Source organism: Anopheles moucheti, chromosome 2 (assembly GCF_943734755.1).
Source record: "Anopheles moucheti chromosome 2, idAnoMoucSN_F20_07, whole genome shotgun sequence".
Taxonomy (NCBI): domain Eukaryota; kingdom Metazoa; phylum Arthropoda; class Insecta; order Diptera; family Culicidae; genus Anopheles; species Anopheles moucheti.
Genome location: NC_069140.1, coordinates 57,997,934 through 58,021,082, shown reverse-complemented (window position 1 = coordinate 58,021,082; position 23,149 = coordinate 57,997,934). Strand labels below are relative to the sequence as shown.

The 23,149-nt window shown below is 45.9% G+C and overlaps 3 protein-coding genes across 3 annotated transcripts in view; 1 reads left to right on the top strand and 2 right to left on the bottom strand.

Annotated features, from left to right (window-relative positions):
- LOC128299646 (coiled-coil domain-containing protein 18-like) overlaps positions 1-22,879 on the bottom strand; it is a 37,729-nt gene extending 14,850 nt beyond the window's left edge. Inside the window, exon 1 of the mRNA XM_053035663.1 lies at positions 22,706-22,879. Coding sequence (XP_052891623.1) covers positions 22,706-22,777 — 72 coding nt within the window. The 5' untranslated portion in view covers positions 22,778-22,879. The remainder of the gene's footprint in view (positions 1-22,705) is intronic.
- On the bottom strand, positions 18,687-19,947 carry LOC128299647 (uncharacterized). The gene is made up of 3 exons (XM_053035664.1): positions 19,445-19,947; positions 19,092-19,369; positions 18,687-19,029 (listed from the first exon to the last, which is right to left on the bottom strand). The coding sequence occupies exons 1-3, from the start codon at positions 19,802-19,804 to the stop codon at positions 18,939-18,941; spliced, it is 729 nt and encodes a 242-aa protein (XP_052891624.1). The 5' UTR covers positions 19,805-19,947; the 3' UTR covers positions 18,687-18,938.
- On the top strand, positions 21,141-22,153 carry LOC128299648 (uncharacterized). The gene is made up of 3 exons (XM_053035665.1): positions 21,141-21,431; positions 21,513-21,673; positions 21,746-22,153. Exons 1-3 carry the CDS (start codon positions 21,245-21,247, stop codon positions 22,112-22,114), a joined length of 717 nt encoding a protein of 238 aa, XP_052891625.1. The 5' UTR covers positions 21,141-21,244; the 3' UTR covers positions 22,115-22,153.
- Positions 22,880-23,149: the final 270 nt, after the last annotated feature.

Sequence of the window (23,149 nt, the reverse complement as noted above, 5' to 3'; positions counted from 1 at the left end):
CTCGAATGGCGATCGGTAAATGAGAGCAGGCAGGCAGACAGACAGTGCAAAAAAAAGAGCTGTAAAAACAAATCCAAACCGGATATGGAGTGGAACCGCCTCAGCAGCAGCGCGACGCAGGGAAACCTTTCTTCGATCGACTGTGGTTGGTTTGATTGATCAAGCGAAGGTCAGAAGGCCAGTCAGCGCTTCATCGGTGGGTAGCTGCCATCAGTGATAGTTGCGACCTACATTTTGTCAATCGGTATTGAGATTGGTTTTTTGGAAAGGGCTTCCAAATGCTTAGGAAGTGCAGCATCATTCCTCGCTTGTTTAACATCCCGCTCCGACATGAACGCGGCTCGAGAGGCCCGAGAGGAGTGTTTGAAACGGGACACAAACATGAACCCGTGTTCATTGTTATTGTGCGTGGAAAGTTTGACGATAAAAAAACAAGCGTTACACTAATGTATGTTGCTTGCATCCTGCTCGATCATTGCCGCTAGTTCACGTATGCCAGGAGAAAGTAATAACCGTTTCACGACTGCGCCAAAAAATATCATAAAGATGGAACAGAATGCTATTGATTAGGGATGTAAAACCCAAAACGATGGTGTTTCTTGCCAAGCCAGAATGCTGTTCGAAATTTAAAAAAAGAGTAAAAATGTAGATCGCTCCGATATTGATGATGGCCACCACATCGAAAAACACTTTGTACAATTATTTTCAATCGGTTTACAGATGCTACATTTTGATATGGCGAAAGTCTTTCGCGTTGATTATCATCAATCTTACAGAAATATGATGGATTGCACTGCTGAAGGTACCCTTATTTTAGGGTGATTTGGCAGTGTTTGGACAAATGGCCGCGCCATACTAGCGGAGTGACGAAACCCTTTCTTCCAACCTATATGCTAATCCCGTACGATTTGATCTAGTTACCGGGTAAACCCAATCATGCACTTCGTTCCCCTTTTTGCTTTGCACGATGTTTGGAAAGCATTGAAGATCATAAATCAAACTGAAAAAACTTCTGACAGTCCCAGTGGCGTTCCCTCCAGAAACGATCACCATAATGCCTAAACTACCGACCACTAGCGTCGATGACTATGTGAATGTTTATGATAAAATAATGATGGCGTTGATGATGACGTAAATACATTTGGAAACTGTTCCGAAATTCGTGCTGGTTTCGTGCGGATGGAAAGAATTGCCGTGCAAAACGTGTACCATGATCGTTTGGGAGAAAATAGTGGATAGTGGAAGAAACCATTTCACAAACCATCTAGCAAATTTTCCAACCTAGTCCCCATCTAATCGACGAACGGTTCGAACGGAGTTTGTACGCAGGGCATGCGATCCGTTATACATTTTGGTTAATGATGGGAAGGGATCGGTGAATTTCGTTCCACAAAATGGGTGAGAATTGGCCTAGGATCGCTGCCTTCAAATGTTCGCCCCATTGTCAGATCTGTCCGGGATTTCGGAAGGAAAACGGTTACCTTGCACATATTATCGCCAACAATTCTGTGGTGTGCATTGCGCTATCAACGCGCTAGCCCAAAATAAATAAAAAAAAAGCAGCCAAGCCTAAAAAATGGAAAACATCACCAACAAACAGAAATACACGGGTTTGTACAAAAAAGCCGTGAACTTGTCCCCGGACCTGCCTGCCCATCGTGATCGGGTACAATGTTTTCCAGCTTATTACAATACTGGTTTGAATGCATGTTGTGCCCGGGCGGAACAACAACCCGGTCGCAAACCCCCGGGTCCCCGAAGACGTTGACATGGTGCGTAAAATCTTCCTACCGCAAGCGAAGAAGACATTCCTGCCAGCGCGAGTGCGTGAGTGCGAGTGGAGCTGGAAAATATAAATGCAAACAGCAAAAAGTGTAAAACATGGCCCAAGGCAACTGGACCCGGGAACACGGCAATAGCAAACAGGTTCCGCGAGTTGCTTATTTTCGTTGCGCTTTCGGTATGTACCAAAACGGTCGACCTCTTGTTATCAAAATATACACTGCTGCATTCGCGCGCGCAGCCAACTGCACATGTTGATCGGAGGGCACCAACCTGCTAGCAGCGCATTGCGGGAACCTGTGCCGATGCCAGGCAGCAGTAGTGAGAGTTTGGCTGTACTGCTGGCGTCGTACGGTTAGTGTCCCGTACCCGAACAGCTACCACCGCGGCAACGCAGCAATGGATGGCATGGAAGGGCCCCCAACCCGCCATTGGGGCGTCATTGATTTGTGCTTTAATTTGATGTGTGGCCACAGTGCCTACATTCCGCACTTGAATAGAGCGCACGCTGCGTGGAGAGTGCGAAAGGGAACTTTTGCAACTGTGATCGCTTAAAACTGATAACGCGGAGCGGCGGTACATGGCGAATCCTCGCCAAAGGTCTGCTAAGGTCGAACCATGCAGCGAATGCGGATCGCCGGATCAATCGGAAAATAATTCATGATGAAAGAAATGTTAATTTGGTCCGGTGGTGCGCTGCAGATTGCGGGTTACTGTAAATGCGCCCTCCGGTCGGTATCGCCCATGTGTGGTGCGGGGCTGGCAACAAGTTCAATGCCGAATGAATTCACGCGGTAGAATGCGGCAGGAACGGTTTAGTAACCTTTTAACGACGGTGTTTGCTAACAAACCCAAGGCACTTCCCATTCGAGCCAGGCACTTGGCTTTCTATCGGGAAACGTCATCAGCTGAGCACAGTTGCCCTGGCGACGCGACGCAAAAATGGTGGTCGAAGCCATGGAACCATGGCATACTATAATGTGAAGAACGTATTTTTTTTTTTAAACGACCCCAACCTTTCTAGCAACGGGCGACGCCGAACCGCCAAAGAGGAAACAAGCGTGGATATGAACTTGTTACTGCCGTTTAGTGATCTCGCCAAACGATAGAATAATGTGGGCAATGCCATGTAACCGGCGGCCGCGCACGACCGCTCGCTGTACGAAGCACCGAAGAAACGGTCACTAATCTCACGAAACGGATCCAAAAACGGTTTCGAAGACAATGAGGAAATATTTTTCACCCCCACTCTTCCCGGCACGGCTACATTGACAAGCGGCTTCGCGATGTCTTGCAATGTTGGACGACCACGCCGCAAAATCACGCTAAAGCTTGAATTACACGGAATAAAACCCTTCAAACACACACACACACACACACACACACGCACACACACTTGCACACGTATATGCTAGAAGGTTCAAGTGTAAGTTCTACCGAGCGGTCGGTACAAAAAAATATTGTCTTGTTGTAGTACGCGACACATTCCGTGCGCACCTCGCGAAGACAGAACTTTGGATGCATATCCTCAAAAACTACGTAATGCTTGCTTGCTACAAAGCTTGCGAACACGAATTACATGGGATTACAGGTTGGTGAGCAAAAGTGTTTCAAACTTTCCACAAAGTTACAGAGTGTTGCTATAATTTTGTTTGGGACATTCAGCTAATCTTTGGCCACATAGCACCAAATGTTCGACGTAATACATCAAGCGAACGTTCAAGCATTTTGTCACTAAATGACACGAATTGCTTGGTTGAATAATAAGACATGAAGAAATAGTGTACCGTTACTACCAAATACTACTAAAATGGTATTTCGCTTAATGAATCTTTTGCAAAGAGTCATTTATATCAATCTTTAGTGATGAACGCAGTGAGGAGTCATTCAAATGACGAGTCGACTATAACAAGATTCATGAATCCTTGAGATTCGTTTGGGAAAGATTCATTCAGCCTCGTGAATCTGATTGTGATTTACCCAACACTACTACTAATGCAGTAATTTTAATTAAGTTAAACTCAATTATGTCAGAATTATCTGTATAATTACGGGTTCTGTGGTGTATTTGGTATCGGCGATTGTTCCATACCATAGGACCGGTACAAAATACCATCTGGACCAATTCCACGACCGCCACTACAGAATGACTGGATTCTATGAACTGACTATCCGAGTTACGCGAATTCAAGATACAAATCTCACAACTTTAGACAGTTCGTGTAATTTTGTATGTGGAATTGAATTTATTATTTATCTATTTTAAATTTTCTCAAATATACGTTACATTTTAATATTATAAACATTAATTTTCTTTAAAAAAATGCTTTAATTGTTGAAAGAAAAAATCGATCGCTGAATATTAAATAAAAACGATATTATAAAGGGAATTCGAGTTATGCGAATTTCTCTGGCACGCAGTATACTTTCATTATTCTGTATTCTTAAAAGACTGTATTAACGATGTAGTGTCTTTAAAGAAAACGAAGATGTTTTGTCAGTTTGGTATCAGCAGTGGTATAGCCTTGTTCTGGTTTATTTGGCCAACCATTGATACCTTAGTAATAATTGTCATTAGTTCTTTTGACTATAGCTTCACTGAGTGATACAACATTACGTGAAGACTCTTGGTGTGGATGATGAGTTATTTCTGTGTTATAATATATTTTCGTCAGCCCGCCACTGCCTCATCTTTTAGAAGGTTTTTTTTTTAAAACAACTTTGAGTGATTAGAAGTTCAGTGCTTTTAATTTGGATGCGAAGGTACAATCGTGACTGAGTGATCTGCTCAGCATCCGGGATCTGTCAGCGAAAAAGGTCACTAGCTAATTTTTTATCATCATTGTTCCGTGTTAGAAAACACCCACCTACAGCGAGAGGCGCGGGTTGAACCACGGATCGGTACTCGTGCGCTGTGGTCCAATTATGGAAGGATTGATGTGAAGTTTGCACACGACACGATACAACCACACAGCAAAAAGCAAACGAAAAAAAACCCGGGGAATGGCCAAACAATTCGAAAGGTGCGATCGTGAAGTGCGTGGGGCCACCGCGCACCCAGACGTCGGCGGAAGATGTACGCCATGGACGGGAAATGAAAGTGAAACGATCACCATAGGACGTATCAGAAGGGCCTTACCCGGTTATTAATCAATTATAATGCAATAAAAGATGTTATGATCAGCGCGTCAGTCGGGCGCCGAAAAGCAATACGGCAGAAAAAAAACCGACCGACCGACGCTTGCAGCAGCTGCCACGTTCGCAACCAACCACCGCCATGCAATCTTTGGGAGATGATTTTATTTTATGTTTTGGTGAGTCCGTGAAAGGAACTCGAAGAAATGGGCACAACGCAAGCAGGGTTATGAAATTAATTCCCTCCATACCGGGTGCTCGGGCTGTGGAAACAACCCGCCTTGGACAAATGCCTTGGAAGTTCCATTTTTGTATAAAGCCGGCGCAAAAGAGCGTCCCCGGAATAAGCAACCAGTACGGAAAATAATCGGTAATGACCGTAAATGGGTTGTCACTGGTGTCAGACCCGATATGTGGGGAAGCGGGGCCCACCGCACGAGCCTTGGGCTTCGGCTTCGATCCAGAAGAAGATGGCCATGGTAATGTCTGGGGCAGGCCAAGGCACGCAAAGGAAGAGATTGGCAGCATCCCAGCGATGCATGCAATTTGTTGCCAATCGTGTCACATGTCGGCAGCGTGATGTGCATTCACAAGTCGGTAACATGCTTGACATTTCTGCCGCACACTGTCGTGCTGTGACAATGCTGGCGCTCGTTTGCCAACCATGAAGTCGTGCACGGGAGCGCGGAGCAGAGAATGTGGCTTCCATAAGCGTCCTCTCTTGAAGTAATTATTTGCCAGTGACACCAAACACCATTTGCATCAAAACCTGAAAGCGATGTCTACGGAGGCGTGAAATTCGAAATATGAAAGAATTGCACATTACAATGGTATCTGGTACCTTCATGCTATGATTGTTTTTTTTTTTGGAGAATGATGGGTTGAAATAATGCAAAGTGTATGGGGACGCCAACTGCGCTGAAGCTCTGAAGGATACGAATTCTGTAGGAACTGTAAACATCATATCACGACATCGCTTCATACGTCGTCAATTAACGATTTAACGACAACATTGCGCAACAATAAACATCACTGAGCTAATTAAAAACACAGCGTAATGCCTGTCGTCCGAATAATCCGATAAGGTAGCGAGCAACAAATCCTTTAATATAACTTCGCGAATGGCGTGCTAACGCAGCAGTTTACGCTTTCCAAAGCGATTACCAGTCTGTTCGCACTCCTCCCCAACTGCCCTTTCCCCATATCTCGATGCCAGAAGTCGGCTAGCTCGTGCTGATGTGAAGTGGCCTGACTTCGTTTAGCTTGTGCTGAAACAGTGGCGATTTTGGTGAGCTCCTTTAGGATGTGTCGAATTAAACGCAAAGAAACACATCTTCCGAACGTAAAAATGTTCCCGAAGGACTTCTCTGTTGCCGGTGGAGTGCACACTGCGCGATCGTCCCCCCATTGTAAACCATGGAGTACAATAATTTATTTGTTAAACGTTTAAAGTGACATTTATGCCTCGAACCGGGCTATGCTATCTGTGCCATCGGCTGTCGTCGTGCTATCGTCATCTTTGTCACCCTCGATCGTCCTACATTAGTACAGCACCTATTGTGGTATTGGGAAGAGGATGTGGGATCGGCTGCGATAGCCGGTGATTTCAGCAAGACAAGACCGTCTGCCATTCTTCGACTGGTGCTGTTTGGGAGATTGTTTTTTTCGGACTTTTCGTTCATTTGTCGGCATCATCGAGCCGGAGAGGCTTAAGTGACCACATACGGATGTCACTTTACGAAAGCGAAGACATTTTTCTGCGCCCTGTGGTGCCTTTTGCCTCACCTGCAGCACAACGCACATCGCGATATGCCTGCCTAGAGGCCCGGTTAGGCAGGTCGTAAAAAGAAAGCGCTCGCGTAAAGCCTGAGGAGAGTCACAAAAAGAAATAAACCTCGTTCTGTGAAATTTGGGTTACACACACTGTGTGTCTCCGTAATAGCTGATTTGCTTCAGGCTCGCATCAGACGCGATGGCTCGATGTTGGTGCTTTCCCAAAGTCCGCTCAATTAACATCGTCTTCGAGTGGGCCTCAAAATCACTGCTGCCCTGTAGATTTCACCGCACCAGCCACAGAAAGGGCCAGCAGGGTCAGCAGGCTATAAAAGCACGTGTGAAAAAAGGCATTTTAAATGTTTGTGTTGATTACTGGTCACCGCAAAGGTCAGCATTAGGATACCGCTGGGATGGTTCCACCGTTAGCCCTGTTCGGACAGGAGTATTCAGTCACTACGGTTCACTACTATCATTTCTCGCCCAGGGTCTTATTTGTGGGAAACGAACACATGAAATCAACACCTTCTCATACGGTGCGCGCTAGCGTCACCTACAACACCCGGCATTTTGCTTGTATATTTCATTCTTTAGTATAAAAATATCCGCCACATGACTTTTCCACTTTTATCTTTCGTTCGCTGGCCGCTGTGTGAAAGAGAACTCGGGAGAATGTTCCTTGCCGTACCTGTCGTCGTTTATTTTATCCATGGCCCTCATCAGTAACCCAGAAGAAGTGTTCTTAACCACGGCCCCGGGAGCTGAACATTGTTGGACCTGAAACCTGACCGGAACACAATGGCCCGAGAAAAAATCTCTTCAAATCCGATTTAACTGAAATCTGCCTCACGAGCACCGGGCAATATTTCGATACCGTCTTGAGAGATGTCGATATTGATGGAGCCGAGTTTGCGTGAGGGTTCGCGATACGATCATGATCTTCTAGTAAGCCGAGCTCGGGGCCCATTTCGCTAACGGCTTTTCAAGCATTAACGCTGTCCTACACCTAGCCGTTGCTAGAATGCCAGAATACGATTGCACCTGACGACCAGCATTCGTTGACGCTTTCGGCAGCTCTAGCCTTTTGCTTCTTCCCATCCATTCATCAAAATTGGCAGGTGAAACACACATTCCTTCTTCCGGCAATCAACATTTTCCGGCAGATGGAATAGTTAAACGCATAAGACGAGAGGTGAAATGTGAGTGAATTGTAACAAAAAAAAAACAAACATACAGTCGCTTCTGGCTTCTGCAAATTGTAGCACGGAACCGGAAGCAGCCGCCCGGTGAGTGCCGTCACACAAGTCGCAAGCTCACTGTTAATGTGCCGTGTAATTAACCATTCTTATTTTTTAAATACTTAATGTTGGGCATCTCCAACCTGCCGGTGTCAAACAACTTCGGGAGCTTCGGGTGTTCGCTTAGCTGGTTAGCATCGTTTCCAATATAGTGTTCGGGGATTTGTGTTTGCTACCTACGACGGCAAAGATGAAAAACGTTACACTATCTTAAACCACCGCTGCTATCAGGGTAGTCCCGACGAGACAGTGCTGCTTTGCGAAAGTTGACTGACCCTGGGCTACGTGTCGGCCAAGGTGTTGTCCACCTTTTCGTACGCTTTTCTCCGTCCTCTTAAATCGAATGATCCGTGACACACACACACGCGTACACATGCACGCACCGTCACCGATTTCACAAAGCTTCCCCCCGGTACGAGAGACTTAAATGCTGCGACTCCTGCGCAACGACGATTAGATTAACCGCGCGATTGACACGCTGTTGCACACAAAGTTGCGGGTTCTGTGTCAGCTGTTTCCGGGCCCGGGTCTTTCAACTACGGTTCACCCTTTTTCTAGTTATCAGTTTTGGGACCGTTGCGAAAGCGACACCGAATGGATAAAAACATCTTTGAATTGCCAATGTGCGAGAAGCCCAAGAACTTGTCTGGGTGAGCGTTGAAAGAGAGAGCGATTTTTCTTTTCGAATTTTTTGAGTTTGCACTTTCTTCGTGTTCGTGATATTCTCCCGTAAAGCCGATAGAGACGGGTTTGTTTGTCGGAGCACCAGCGTCGCTGCCAGCGAATCATGGTAAGTACGCGTATATATTAACGCTGGTGATGGCGTTGAATGGAGTGGCCTGGTGGTGTATTGGTAGCAGCGCCTTTTTTCACACGACAAGGCCGGTCCAAAATCTCATCTGGACCAAATCCAGCTCCCTTACGTAGGCCTGTGACTGTCACCAGAGCTATTACGGGAATAATAAAGTACGTTTTGAGGTTGATGTGTGCCGATAAGGCAGCAGCTGGGGTTGTATATATTATATTGTAAATAGTATTCGTCTGTTTTGTTTTATTTTGTCTGTTTTTTGTCTGATAAACAAAAGAATAATTCGTATTGTCAAAAACACTATTTCCAGATCATATTGTAAATGTGTGCAGCAATATGGCAACTTCTCAACATGTGGCGAGAGTTTCCATCTCTTCCAATTGTTGCATATTCTCATCGCCTACTTTATCTGTCACTGGCAGAAGCGTTCGCTTGCTCCATTGCGCTTAATGCAATAGAAGCAACACGTTATCGGCATCATTTCCTTTGAAATTGTAATTGATTTCACCAACACTGTAAGCCGCAATCCCGCATTGGTTCGATCGGTTCGACTGCATTTGCCGACGCCCGGTTTTATGCCAATGCAACGGTGCATGTGTGAACGCGCACCGAGTGCGGAGTGTTCGTTCTGAAGCGCAACATTTATAGCGTAGTCCCGCTTTCGGCTTCCTTTCATCCGCCGGCACTGTCGGGCGAATCGTGTCAATCGGAAAGTAACGACCAACATCCCATTTTCAGCATCGCCGTACAGGTGTGGTAGACGCTGTAGCCGATTCTAACATTCACTGAAGCCGTGCCGCAATCTCGTTTACGCTGCCAAAGGCCAACACTGATGCTTGTCCTGCCGCATAAGGCCACCATGCCCCATTCATTCGGTCCCGCGCATCGTCACGATTCGTTTGGGCTGGTTTAGGAGGTCACTGTCAGCTTTATTTCCTCCTTTCCGGCAACTAGTGCATGTAGGATAAAAATTCTTCCTTTCGGTACACTAATTTACGAAGGTAATATCACCACACACACGCAAAAAAGCACGGCAGCACTCAACGGCTTAAACTTTCCACCACGATAATTCACCATAAATACGGGCCGTACCTGAGACGCACGTCACGAGCGGCGGGTAAATGCAAAAGAGAGATGCTGCGAGATTTGTAGCAGGTGAATGTGCATCGTTGAATATATTATGTTACGCCGTGATCGAACAAAACACCCAACCGATAGTGGCACAGCGAAGCAACCGGATCACTCCCGGCGAGAACTAGAGAAAGATCGTTTCTTGATCTCGCGCACACACACGTACGCCAGGACCGATGCAGAGTGGGAGCGGATCATGCTGCGGACGAAGATGGTGAACGCGACCCGGGGGGGATGCAGGTGACGTTTGAGCTGACGTTGGAGAGTTGTTGACCTACATTTTATTTTCTCCAAACGATCATTCCAGCTCGTTCCGATGCATACTCGATGTTTTCACTGCCCTCCTCGTCGTCTCCATGACACCCTCGCTCTCTCTCTCACTCTCTATCTTTCTCTCTCGGTCTGTTGCTAAAAAAACGCCCCGTGAAGCTTAAGCTAGTCTGAGCCAGCTGGATGGAGAAGTGTGATGTTCGTGCTTGGGATGGAGGGGAAAACCTTCCATATTGTCAAACTGTTCCATCGACGTATTCGTGAGGAAGTCGGTGCTGGAAGGTTGGAAAAAAAGAAAACAAACCTTCCCTGGATGCGCTTGCTGCAACCGAACGCACTAGCTTGCCAGCGTGTCAATGCACTGTGTTGTGCATGGCGGGGTGGTGCAGGTACATTGCACCCATGGTCATGGGGCTGTCCGGTTCCGGAGTGTTTTCCCCCTTTGCCCCTTACCGGGTATAACCGTGATAACTAGTAACGTCCTGGCGATGATGGTAAATCGGCTGCCTGTAATTGCCGCCTTGGAAAAGTCGTGAGTGTTCGCGGTTCGCGTTTCTTTCATTGGCGATTTTTGTTTTGTTTTGTTTGCGGTCTTTTGCCCGTGCAAGTTCCCATTTTCTTTCCGGCTTTCGGCCGGTCGGTGCCGTGCCGCGTGCAATCAATACAATCGGCAGCAGAGTGGTTTTTTGACAGGTCAGCCAGGGCGTAAAACTGGCCAGGCACTGAGTGTTGGGAAGAAAAGTGTAGCGTAGTGTTGGAAATGGAACGACCCAACGCAACCATAAAAGGATAGCTAATTAATTGCGTTCACACTACCTGCCACTGGCCGGTGATGCTAAAAATGGGTGGCAACATTGTTTGTATGAAATTTTACTGTAGTTATGTGAACTGCTTTTCCGGGGAGCAACGGAACAAGGCACAACATTGAACCAAGATGCAAAAAAAGAGAGCCGTAATAGACTGGTGTACAAACTAATTTATAGTTATGGCACTAGTTTTACTTCACTGCCTGATGTTTGTTGACTTTTCCATTACCATTGTCATTGATAATAAAGAACAGTTTAAGTTTAATCACTCCCTTATAGTGCTAACCATTGTTGTATGATGTAAACGCTACTGATCTTGATCACCACCCCTAAATAAAAGAAGATAATTTACCTGTAGCGTCGTCCCGCGGTTACCTTGCCATGCCGCAGAGTTCCGAACCTTTGCAACCCTTCTAGCAGGGAAGGACGAACATAACCTCGGCGCCACAGCACAACACTATGGATCGCCCGCGAGCGGCAGGGAGTGCCCACAAAAAGGTGGCCGTGAAGTAAATGACTTTTTTCCGTCGTCAGTTCGGTTTGGCGGTCGAGCCGCGAGCGAAGGATCAGCAACGCACCGGACATCGTCACCCATGGGTGGCCAGTGAGGGGTAACGCTTTTATACAATCTATCTTTATTGGTTTATTAATTTCACCCAAGCGGTGTGAACCGTTCCCCGCACGAGAGCGATCACGATATCTCAGAACGGTTGGGGCCATGACCCAGCTTTATGCGGGTCCTGAAATGAAATGAAGCCGACCATAAATCCACAACTTCTCCAGCTGCGCATTAACGTCGTACGCTTGCTACCCGTTCAATCGGTTCTCCCGTAACGCTCCCTGCAACCCCCGGCGTTCGGTGTTTTTTTCCAATGTCAACGGCATTTTGTGGCAGCACCAGGCTCGATTGGCCTGCTTACATTCGGCCTAAATAAATATTTCCACTACACTCGAGGTGCACGGTACAAGGCGCGTACCCGCTGCAGTTGAATCATTGCCAAACCGTGGGAAATAAAACCGTAACGTCAAGCGCACTGGGAGCCGGGAAATCTCTCCTGGGAACGGTTGGGGCATGACAAATCAGTTCAATTGGTACCGGCAGAGGCAGAACGGGGGGGTGGGGGTGGGGGAGGAAACGACACCAGCGATGAGTTGGCAATAGAACGTTCATATTTTCCTTTTTTTTTCCACAGATTTTTGCAGCTGTCTCCCCCCATCGACGTTCGCGCGGTTGAACAAATACATGCCGCGCTGACGCGTTTGTGGGCAAACTACGATCGAACAACTGATACAAAATCGGTACAAACTTGGTCAATATTGTGCGGCCACACGAGGTGGACGCCGTTGGGTTCAGCTGTTTGTCACTGTTTATTCTTCTGACAAGTTTCTCTCTCGTTTGTTTATTCACCATGATCGTTGGCTTGCTGATAAGCCAGATCGGACCAAAACGGATCTATCTTCACAATTGAGTCAAACGCTGGAAAAGATTCCGACTTGAGCGGAACGGCTGGGAACAAATAAACGGAGAGGATGTGATGGAGGGTGCCCACGTCAAGGGGCACGGCGCGGGGCATGTCCAAATTAGTATGCACAATATCTTCCTCCCATATTGACGCGATTCAGAAGACCACCCACCATCATATGTTGTTGTTTGGGAACATTCTGCTAAAGTTGGCCGTGTTCAAAGTTAGCGCAAGCTGAGAAGCGAATAGGAATGAGAAAGAATGAACCCACCAGCTAGGCGTAAAACATTCAACGCGTGATTCGGTTTCGTGTGCAAATAACGTACCGTGAGCGACTTCCGCGACGACTTTCCGTGCAACGATCGAAAGACTTCAATGCAGCGTAACGAAACGAACCCACCGTCAGACGTATCCTTTGCATCGCGACCGGGAGTACCAGCCGGAAGAGTATTCTCGTTCCGCAAGGAAGTGTAGTGGTGCGACAAAAGCAACAAAAATGGTCGTTTCAACAAGTGAAAGTGTTTACTCCCTGTGGCCGGACCGAGCGGACGCAACAATGAGGCTCGAACACCATGACTGTCAGCTTGTTGTGGTTTTGAAAGTAGCCGCTCACGCGAAAGTTTTCTCAAGCTTAGGCACTGGAACCGGGCCCCGTGAACGGTCAACCGCTACAAAACCGCCCCCAGAGAAGGTCAGTGTAATGAATGCTGAGGCAAGCAAAAGAACTTACACGTGCAGAAGAAAGTAGCTGCACATCTTTACACGCTGCGTTTTACATTGCCCAACTCTCACGTTGATTATGGTGATTAATGGAAATGGGGTAATCATTGGGGGGCCGATGTATTTGCAATCATCTATTGATTATCAATTCGTGTTGTTATTTCCATTTTCCTCTGTTAAAGTGTAGCAGCAATAAACTGTCGCCAACTAAAATTGTAATTGTAAAAGGAGCAAAACACGTTAAATGTAACATGATCCCAACTTTGGATGAAGCTTCAATAATACAAAACATCACACGATCGTTATCGGAAACTCAAATTTCAGAATTTCGACGGATGCTCTCAGAACAATATGCTGTGCATATAGTTGTCTTTTTCGAAAACCCATTTCCCTTGCCCACACCCAGCGTGGATTATTCGGGGCAGGTAAGATGAGACGACCGGAACCGCTTTGTTCGTGATCAGGCACCACCGTCACGACCCCGGGGACGATTGCTTAATCCGTCAAGCGTCCGGAAAAAGGGAACGTACGTCCCTTTATGTAGCGCTTCAAACGATACATCAATGGACCCCCACACAAGCTCACACAAAAGCACTAATGCTCGACGCCGATGTGCCATCCACAGTCAGAGACGAGCGTCTCCCGTTTCATGGGAAGCATCGTACGTTTCCAGTCAGGGTGCGCGTTGTTTCGACACCTTCGCTAGGCAAACCTGCACTTGAACAACGACAATGTTGCGTAGCGTGTCGCCCCTCCTCCATGCTCCTTTTTCTGTGGGATTCTGCCCCATTGAATCACGTCTGTCCCGCCGTACGATTGATGCTTCAATCAGCTGTAGATTTTCCTCGCAGTCATCGTAACTTTATTGCCGGGCACGGGACTGATCAAGTCACCGGGACCGACCGTATGGTTGGTTTTAGAAAAGCTTTTAAATCACACCGCTGGCCAGAGCACATCGCGCCGTGGCTCAGTTCAGGGCAGTAAAAAAAAAGAAACCTCACACGTTGCTTCTGCCGGAGCCAATTTCGCACCAGCGTGGTGTTGCCATGTGTTAAATGGTCACTAACTGGCACCCTGCTTTTGGAAACGGTGAGACACAAGAAGCCGTGCGCCGTGAAGTTGCTTTCATGACGTACACGTAGACCGTCAGGTAATGGAAGGCGGCTCGGATTATTCCTGGACATTCATCAATCACATCACAAGAAGGCCCACGCGTTGTAATAAATATGGTGGAACGCTGCAGAATGATGGAACGATAAAACATCCAACATCGAATGTTCTTTTGCCAATGGTACGTACGAAAACGGGCACGGATGAACGTGTTATGCAATATAGCAGTTTCTAATTTCCGCAATTGGTAAAGGTAAACGAATATATGAAAAATTGGGTTCAGTAATACTCACCATTACATGACACTCGACGCGTACACGATCCGTTACACGGAAATGATGCTGACCGGAAACGCGACACTTGTGGCAGTCAATCTATCACTATTGATCACTGAATAAAAAAAGGGATGGAACAAGAGTGGAGATCACTTACGGTGAAATACAATAGCAAAAACACAGCCACAACGCAGCACTTTCTGATTGTAAATCAAGCCTACGCACACATCCTAGTTTTTTGTCCACACATTTCCCACTACGTTATTCACCTAGAACTTTGCAATTGGCGGAGGTAGCAGCAGCAGCAGCAAAAAAAAGAGGTTTGTGCATAATGGAAAATGCGTCGTATGATTCGCATGACTTCATTTCATCATTGCTATATCCACTCCCAGCCAGAGATCGATCGAGTTTAGATCCGAATCGATCAACCTAGCTGGCTGGTGTGTGTGGAAACTCGAACAAAAAAGTCACGGTTCGTACTGCAGCCATGACATAAACTATTGATTTATGCGGTTTACCAACGGGACTATTTAGTCACACTGAAAGTTTGTAAACGAAGCCTGGCGCAGAGTGCCGCGGCAATGCGGCAGTTACCCGGGGACCGCGAGGCACGGTGGAATAATGTAATCAATTATTTGTATGCCACAAACCACTAGGGTACCCATTCGAGGGGATTTTTTCCCCCTGCCATGCAATTTTCGGTCGCAACAATCGCTCTGTGCGAAGTGTTGCTGTTGAGTAGCAACAGTAAACAAACAAACGTTACAATAGACGAGCGAACCCTCGGACGGAAGGGAAACATCACACGAAAAGAAGGAATGAAATATGGAGCTAAAAGTTCAATAATTATCGCTCCGTCGGATGTGTTACGTGTTCGGTGAGGAGAGGTTTAAGCAATAATAACATCACAATTATGCGGAACTTTTGATAGAATTATGAATTTGTTTGCGCGATCAATTCGCAGATCGATCAAACAATAGATCGCAAACATTATAATGATTGATGTTTGTGTTTATTTTTGTTTCATTTTCATCGACTTTTGTTCGGGAATACATTCTTTAGCCTGTCTGCAATCGCTTTATGACAAATTTTATCAGAAATTAATGAAATTTTTGATGATCATTTTTTCACCAAAATTATCCCATGAAGCGTTCCTGGAGCTAAATGGCACTCTCAAATAATCATCTGCTACCGTTAGAAACAAGCTGGGTAATTTAATTATAAAACATTTCTTTTTAAAAAGCAATATTTTTACATATGAAATTTAATACGCTGATATAAAATGCGATTTTTTGTAGAAGAAAAACCACTCAAATGATGTCTACAAACCATTGCCTTGTGTGCGAATTAAGGAACTTCGTTACGATCCTAGAATGATCAGCACAATAGATCCAAAACGACGGCCACGTGATGCGTGTTAGAGCAAAGAAAGTAGCGCATTACATGGTGAAAACCCGAAACAAAAACATTTTCACATTTTCTTGGAACAACCAATTACCAATTCTGCCAATTTCGTGGGCTGTGGGGCACTGACATTGGTCAGATGAACTGAACCGCGACCAAAACCGTTGGGTATGAACCCCGGGTGCACGCACACCTTCCGCGGTTGGTACAAGTGTCGGCAAACAGAGGGCAGATTGAAGAAAACAGGAACAACAACAACAACAAACCGTCTCAACCGAACCTGAACAGATCCCGCTTCTTTTCTGCCCAACCGAACGAAACGTACCCGTAACGGATCGGTGATTCGAACGAGAAAAAAAAGTAACTCGAATGAAGAAAAGCAACAGCAACAAATAAAGAGAAAAAAAAAACGTCTCATTCAAATTGAACCGACTCGACGTGGACGCACAGCCCACCGACCGGCCGCCACCGTTTTGGAGAGTGTGCTTGGCCTGTCGAGCGTCGCGCAGCATGCGCAAAACTGGCAAACGGTTCGTGTTACCGAGAAGTTCTTCTCTAACAAAGTTTGTTGCTTCTTTGCTCTCCACGGGAAAGTCATTTCGGTGAAGTCGCGGATGGCCGCAAACCTGAAAACCGGCCAATGGTACCTGTGTTCGAAAAAAAAAATTATTTTGAACCGAACCGAACGATCATCGGCGAACCAGCTCAATGGCGATGGAGGCACTGCTTCACCACTGCGCACCGGGGCAACGATTTGCAAGGGAATGATTGAATTTGTATGTGTGCAGCATCATACGCATGTGTGGCTGGAGGTTCGATAAGCTTCACAATTTTGTTGAGATTTTGCTCATTTGCAAAACAACCGAAGGCAAATTATCCTAACTGATATTGCGATACGAAGATTTCTGAGCCAATCATGTGCCACTCGTCGTTTTTCTTTTTGTCACATGCAAATTCATGTATTTTAATTTTACTTGAGCTATTGATTTTAAACAGCTGCATGGGCGAGTTTGTGAGCAAATTGCTTTCGCTTAAGAATGGACCCACTCGCACAGCAAGCCGAGTAGTATGTATGTCCAGCAGTATGTTTTCACTCATTAGCTAGGAATTCACGAACCATGTCCACCAGGAGCAACAACGCTACGCGGCTACGTAGCCACCGGTCCAACAACCTAGCCACTTGCGCAATCGTGTACTTTAAGTGTGGAACAAACGCACGAGGGCAAAGTGATTATTTCCGCACGACGTATGTTTCCTTGCAGTGTCGGAAAATCACATCGTTCCGCGCACAGGCACCCATATGCATCGAGACGGTTGGACAAGTCTGCTGCAACAGATCACACTACCTTGCACCGCGCTACCAGCCAACAGCTAAAATCAGTAGTCCGTTTCGCGTGAAATAAGTGCAAGAAAACAAAGAGTTTTTCTGCTTTTTGGTACAGTTTGTGGAACATAATACTGTATAACACACATGGATTGTGTACAACTCGTCGCTACATTGCACTGATTTGCACCTTCAACACTGAGTCGTTTCTTACCAGAATCAACGACAATCACACAAAACTTTAAAAATGCATAATTTCTTGGCCAAAATATCACACAGCTTATTGAGCATACAATTTGCATAACACGCAAACAGTTGGTTGTTTGTGCGCAAACAACAATTCACATTTCACACATATTCGATTTTGGTTATTTATTGATGCTTTAGCATCGGCAGCACATGTTCGTCATCAACCGACAATTATTACCACCATCGACTTTGCGATGTTTATCCACTTTGGAGCATCCACTTTCCACCCTTCGCTTGATGGGGTAAGTGGGGATACACAGAAACACTAACTTTGGCTGCTTTAAATAGATATTTCGTGTTTTTGCATAGCAAAAGAAAGTTCTAGCGTATTTCGTTTATTCACACCTTGATTCGCACTCCGGTTTGTAATCACATTTCAATACAGACAGACAAATCTGCGTCTGCGAGGTTTTCTTGTCTTCCCGGTCAAGCGGTTCGATTTCAAATGATTGTTTTGCTCACATCGAGACTCAATATGCGCGAGCTTATTTGCTTGAAAAATAAAACCATGTGCACACTTTCTTGCATCGCTCACTGCTACCCAACTGACAAATTCCCGACAAGTACTCGGACGGGTTGATTCGAGTTGAACGCTGCTTGCGTTTTTTCGAACACTACTCGAATGGTTTAAATTTGCCTTCACCGTGATTAATTTTAACGGTTTTTTTTTCGTTAGAACGGCCAGACCTTATTGACTTATTTCAGTTGTATAATGTTCCCGTTTAGTTAGTCGGGGGAGCGGTCCCCTACCTTCACTATATGATTGCAAACTTTCACATAAAACATAAAGCTTTCCACAGCTCAAAAAAAGTAGTAAACCGTGCTTTCTACTATCACACGCTACTACAGGGCTCTCATTCAGACTATTCGAGGTAACTCCTTTTTGCTGGTAACACCTGTTCAAATGCAATCTGTACAATTTGCGAAAACTATTTCACTCAGTGAAATATCGAAGCTGGTTAACCGCTCCACTTGAGACAAAGACACTCAGAAGAAAAGATCATTGACTATGAACAAATACTCTAAATGTTGTGATAATGCTTCATTTGCATCAGCTTGGCTGGCTCTACCACGTTTATTAGAAATTGTATATTATGTTTCATCATAAACACCAATCATCACCATCAGTGGATCAGTGCAATGTACACAAGATTAAGATATGTCCGAAAATGTTCACCGTGTCATACAGGTTCAGTTGCTAACCATTCCTAGCCATTCCTTTTGCCAGCATATCATCCGTGACAGCATCAAGATAACGTATCACAATCGCTGGTAAATGTACTTCAAGCGTACGCACACAACATTAAATATTGCAAAATTATTATTTATTTCATTTCACTGCACTAAACACAGCTGCACACAACTATTTCACATTCTATAACGAGGATGCTTACTCTATCGGCAGGCTCATCAGCTTAAGACTTTTGCTTTTAATGCCTTCAAATGTGTACGTGGGATTAACTTTCACAAACTCATCGTACCTGGAAGGATGGAAATGTTAGTAAGTAATTCTGCTTTGCGACTCACTTTTCATGCGCCTCACTTCATCTCTAGATCCGTTTGAAAGCCAATCTTTGCAGCTGGTATTTGGGAACCGATCGCCGTGAAGTTGGTGCTCGTAAGTCGCAAACCAAACGCCCGGCAAATCGGTCTGCGTGCCTTTAGTATCTCAGTGGCAATTCCTCGGCCCCGGTAACGACTGTTCACACTAAGGCCGTATGCCGTCAGGTACCTATCGACACCGTACCGCTCGAAAAGATTCACCGTGTCAGTCATATATTCGTTGACTGCCACCAATTTTTGCATACTATCGGATTTAATCTGCAAAAAGGAGGGATATCCACTTGAGATATTTCTCGACGAACGATAATCATCATACGGTCAAATCATACTAACCAGATCAGATATATCCGTTTTATCGTTGGCAAACTTTACTGACAGCAGGTTAGCGCCTACCAACTCTTTCGAACCTTCCTTGTAACACACGATGGTCATCTTCTCGGCAAATACGTACGTCCAGAATTTAACTACCTCTTCATACGACAGCGGATTGTGCCGAACTCGGCCATACGCACAAAGTGGTTCGTCGTCGAGAAAATTTTCAGTGTACAGCTTGATGGCATCTTCGAATCGATCCTCCGTCAAATCCTCTACTCGGTACGTAACCAACGCACCATCCGCACAATCCGGATCGGGAGCATCAAAAGTCCACCACACATTCGGATAAGGTACGTTGCTCGGTCGCTCCCACGGCATGATGCGTTTCGGCAAGTGTAGTCACTGTTTTACGCTGAAATCTTCTTCGAATACTGCTGCATCTGGGTCGTGGTTGGGACTCTTTTCTAGTCGAACTCTTGCAGGCAGCCGTATGAAGAGTAAGATGATAACAACAACATTCAACCCCGTACGCGAACGTACGATAGAGGAACCATGTGTTTGCGTATTGACAACAGAGACCGCGCAAGCGCGTAAAGACGAACCGCTAGCACCAGCTCCATCACGATACGCTGGCACTTCCCAACGAACATTTCAGTCCGTTTGCCCAAACATTCAAACCGTTTAGGGTCTAACCGTGATTCTCCCGCACGGCATTACTTAAGGTTAGTGTAGCTGGAATTCTTCACCAACTTCCACTATTAGAAGAGGAAACTAGTTTTTCGAACAACAAGAAGAGAATTTGTAAACAAGAAAGCATCGGTGGCGTTGTCTACGAATTATAGTATCGTTTGAAGTGTACGTTTTCAAGTGTACAAAAAATACTTAGACTATAGTCTTGTCCGTTGGCTCGTTGGAAAACGTGTAAACATTTAAATAGCTCTAGTGTGTGCGAGAGCGAGGAACGTTGACACAGTGACTTAGTAGTACGCGGCAACTAACTGATTAATGCCGCCGTGTGGCTGAGTATTCTCGTGAGCTAATTCATATAACTTACCCACACGTACACCCTAATCCCCATCGTCAAAATGGCTAATCATCAACAAAACGGCGCACTTCCTCTTTCCGTCTTATTATTGTATCATTATTATTGCTCCTAGACTTCGGACGCATGTGCTGTGTGCGAACGCTACTCACATGCAGGCGCATTATCATCGTTATCTTCCATTTATACGAATGCTACCATGAGCAGCACTGATTTCCTGCTCCCCTCCCAAAATTAGGGTGTTGCCAATTTAGCGAGCCGATACTTGCTTATCATGTGGAACAAAATCCCCCCCGGGGTGTTCGGGAGTGCTTCCTCTTTTCATGTTGTCACACAGAAATCTCGGATCGAGAAGAGGTTGATCTGATTCTTTCCCATCGGATAACATTTTCGGATGGTGGTGGACAAGATGGGTGAAAATATCTTAACCCATTCACACGTTATTCAAGCATAGCGAAGGTCACCTTATCAACACACCCCACTGTAGTATCAGTGTGCCTTGCAATATTGTGACTGCCGTGTTACATCTAACCGTGGTCAGGCTTTCACACAAGCATGACACACCATGGCTGTACATACACTTGCGCGCAGCTCGTGTTTCTTCCGAGCAAATTGTTATTAGCGATGCTGAGGGAACGCTAGGGTGTTTCCCATAGTCAAACAATCAAACGACTCCGCAGTGCATTCTGTTCCGTTGCTGGAGTGAGAAACACGCCACAGTCGCAGTTTTGCAACGAGCGCGTAAGAACCTTCTCGTAGAATTCGCCACCTGCACGATGACTTGGAAACGACCGGAAAACGTACCGTATCCATCCGTTTGGCATACATTCGAAGCCAAGGATACGGAAAGCGAGCGGCTGGTTACGTATCGAGTGCAGGACCTGCCGGAGGAACGGTTCGAAGAAGCGATCGCGCACATGCTGGAACATTTCGTGTACGACGAACCGACGTGCCGTGCAAAAAGTGAGCGCCACGATTGCCGAGACGGTTGATGATTGTCCAGTTGTGCAACGGTTGTTGAGATAATCGGACTTTTCTATCTAGATATCGTAGGCGAAAAGCAGAGCGTTGATGAGATTGCCGATCTGTGGCGCGAATTCGTCAAACTTCGCCTAGTGCTCGTGTGCTTCAAGGAGGGTAGCGATGAAATTGCGGGCATGAACATGCTGTACATTTCGCAGCAAAGCGATAAGGAAGAGTATCAGGTACGTAGAGCGCCATATCGTAACATATTTCCGGTGATTTATCCATGACGCATTCATTCCATGTGCGTGCAGTGCAAAGGAAAAATATGGAAATGCATTTACGATTTGGTCGATTACACGATGAAGGAGGCTAACGTGTTCGAGCGATACGGAGTGGATACATATCTTGGAGCAATGGGGCTGTCGGTGGCTCCCAAGTACCGAGGACGCGGCATTGCTACCGAAATTCTGCGTGCACGAATTCCCCTTTGCAAGGCTGTTGGCGTGCCATTAACATCCACGTGCTTCACAGCGATCGGTTCGCAAGTGGCTGCAGCGAAGGCAGGGTACGAGGAAACGTACGTGGTGTCGTATGATGATATGACTAAAATTGACGATCGTTTCGTCTTCCCGAACATTGCCACAAAGTACGTTAAATGTATGTCCAAACGAGTGGAATAAAGTATTGAAGTATGCTGTAAGGCTTCATTGGTATACATATGCTACATCTTTATTCACACTTTCATACGGTTGTTTTCGTACAGGTACATCCGTACAAATTGTCACAGGTATGCACGTGGGTATATAAACCTTAGATGTTTGTTACTGCACCTCGCGGTACACACATTGAAGCACACAATCAACAATTATCTAATGCAATCAATTCAGCACCTAGGGCACGTGCTAGTGCTGAAATCCCCGATATTACTGCCAAGCAATGAAGCTTCCAGTTAAGTTTATCTTCTTTAAAGCACGTTCCCTTTTTGCAAATGACACCGGGAATATCAAGAATGAAAACATCACTCCACTTCAATCGGTGGTGGTTCGATGGAGCACGATCATTCTTGCATCAGTGATAGGAAATTTCACGACCGACATACTATTCCATTCCGATCAAAGCACGAGCCAACGTTAAATGCTTTAAATTATCAATTTCTAGTGCATCCAGCTCATCCACTTCCACTACGGTACACATTTCATTTTGAAAGCTACCCGTTTCCATGATTAGTTGTCTGTCGGAAAAGTAAAACATACCCGCTTCCACTAACTCACCCTGCCAGTCCTGGCGTCTCGGGCGAGCCATAGGATTAAAATTAATTGCCTGTAACCTGCCACTATTGACATCTTCGCGCCAGCGCAACTTATAACTCCGTACTACACTGAACGTACACGATGGCATTCCCATTGAATGGTCCACGCGCGAGCGAATGTGTTGGGCGGCCTCTGCCAGATAGTCTGCTCGCAGAAACGGCGAAGTGCACTGAATCAATGCGAAATGTTTTATCTCCGGATGGGCATCCAGGAACTCGCGCGTCGCTTCCAGTGAGGTTGAATGATCTTGAGCGTACATCGCCGAACGGGCAAACACTGTAGCACCGTGACGGTTGGCTTCGGCAGCAATCCGCTCATGGTCTGTCGACACCCAGATGGAGCTAAATATACCGGACTGCTGCAGTGTGTCCAGAGCTCTACCCAACAAAGTTTGATTAGGTTGAA

Bases quoted from the DNA above. Each gene is read 5' to 3' on its own strand.
- LOC128299648 (XM_053035665.1), top strand. From the start codon at position 21,245: ATGACTTGGAAACGACCGGAAAACGTACCGTATCCATCCGTTTGGCAT. The intron at 21,432-21,512 runs GTGAGCGCCACG...TTTTCTATCTAG, and splicing joins ACCGACGTGCCGTGCAAAAA to ATATCGTAGGCGAAAAGCAG. The intron at 21,674-21,745 runs GTACGTAGAGCG...ATGTGCGTGCAG, and splicing joins GCGATAAGGAAGAGTATCAG to TGCAAAGGAAAAATATGGAA.
- LOC128299647 (XM_053035664.1), bottom strand. From the start codon at position 19,804: ATGCCGTGGGAGCGACCGAGCAACGTACCTTATCCGAATGTGTGGTGG. The intron at 19,370-19,444 runs GTTAGTATGATT...TCCTTTTTGCAG, and splicing joins AAACGGATATATCTGATCTG to ATTAAATCCGATAGTATGCA. The intron at 19,030-19,091 runs GTGAGGCGCATG...CCATCCTTCCAG, and splicing joins CAAACGGATCTAGAGATGAA to GTACGATGAGTTTGTGAAAG.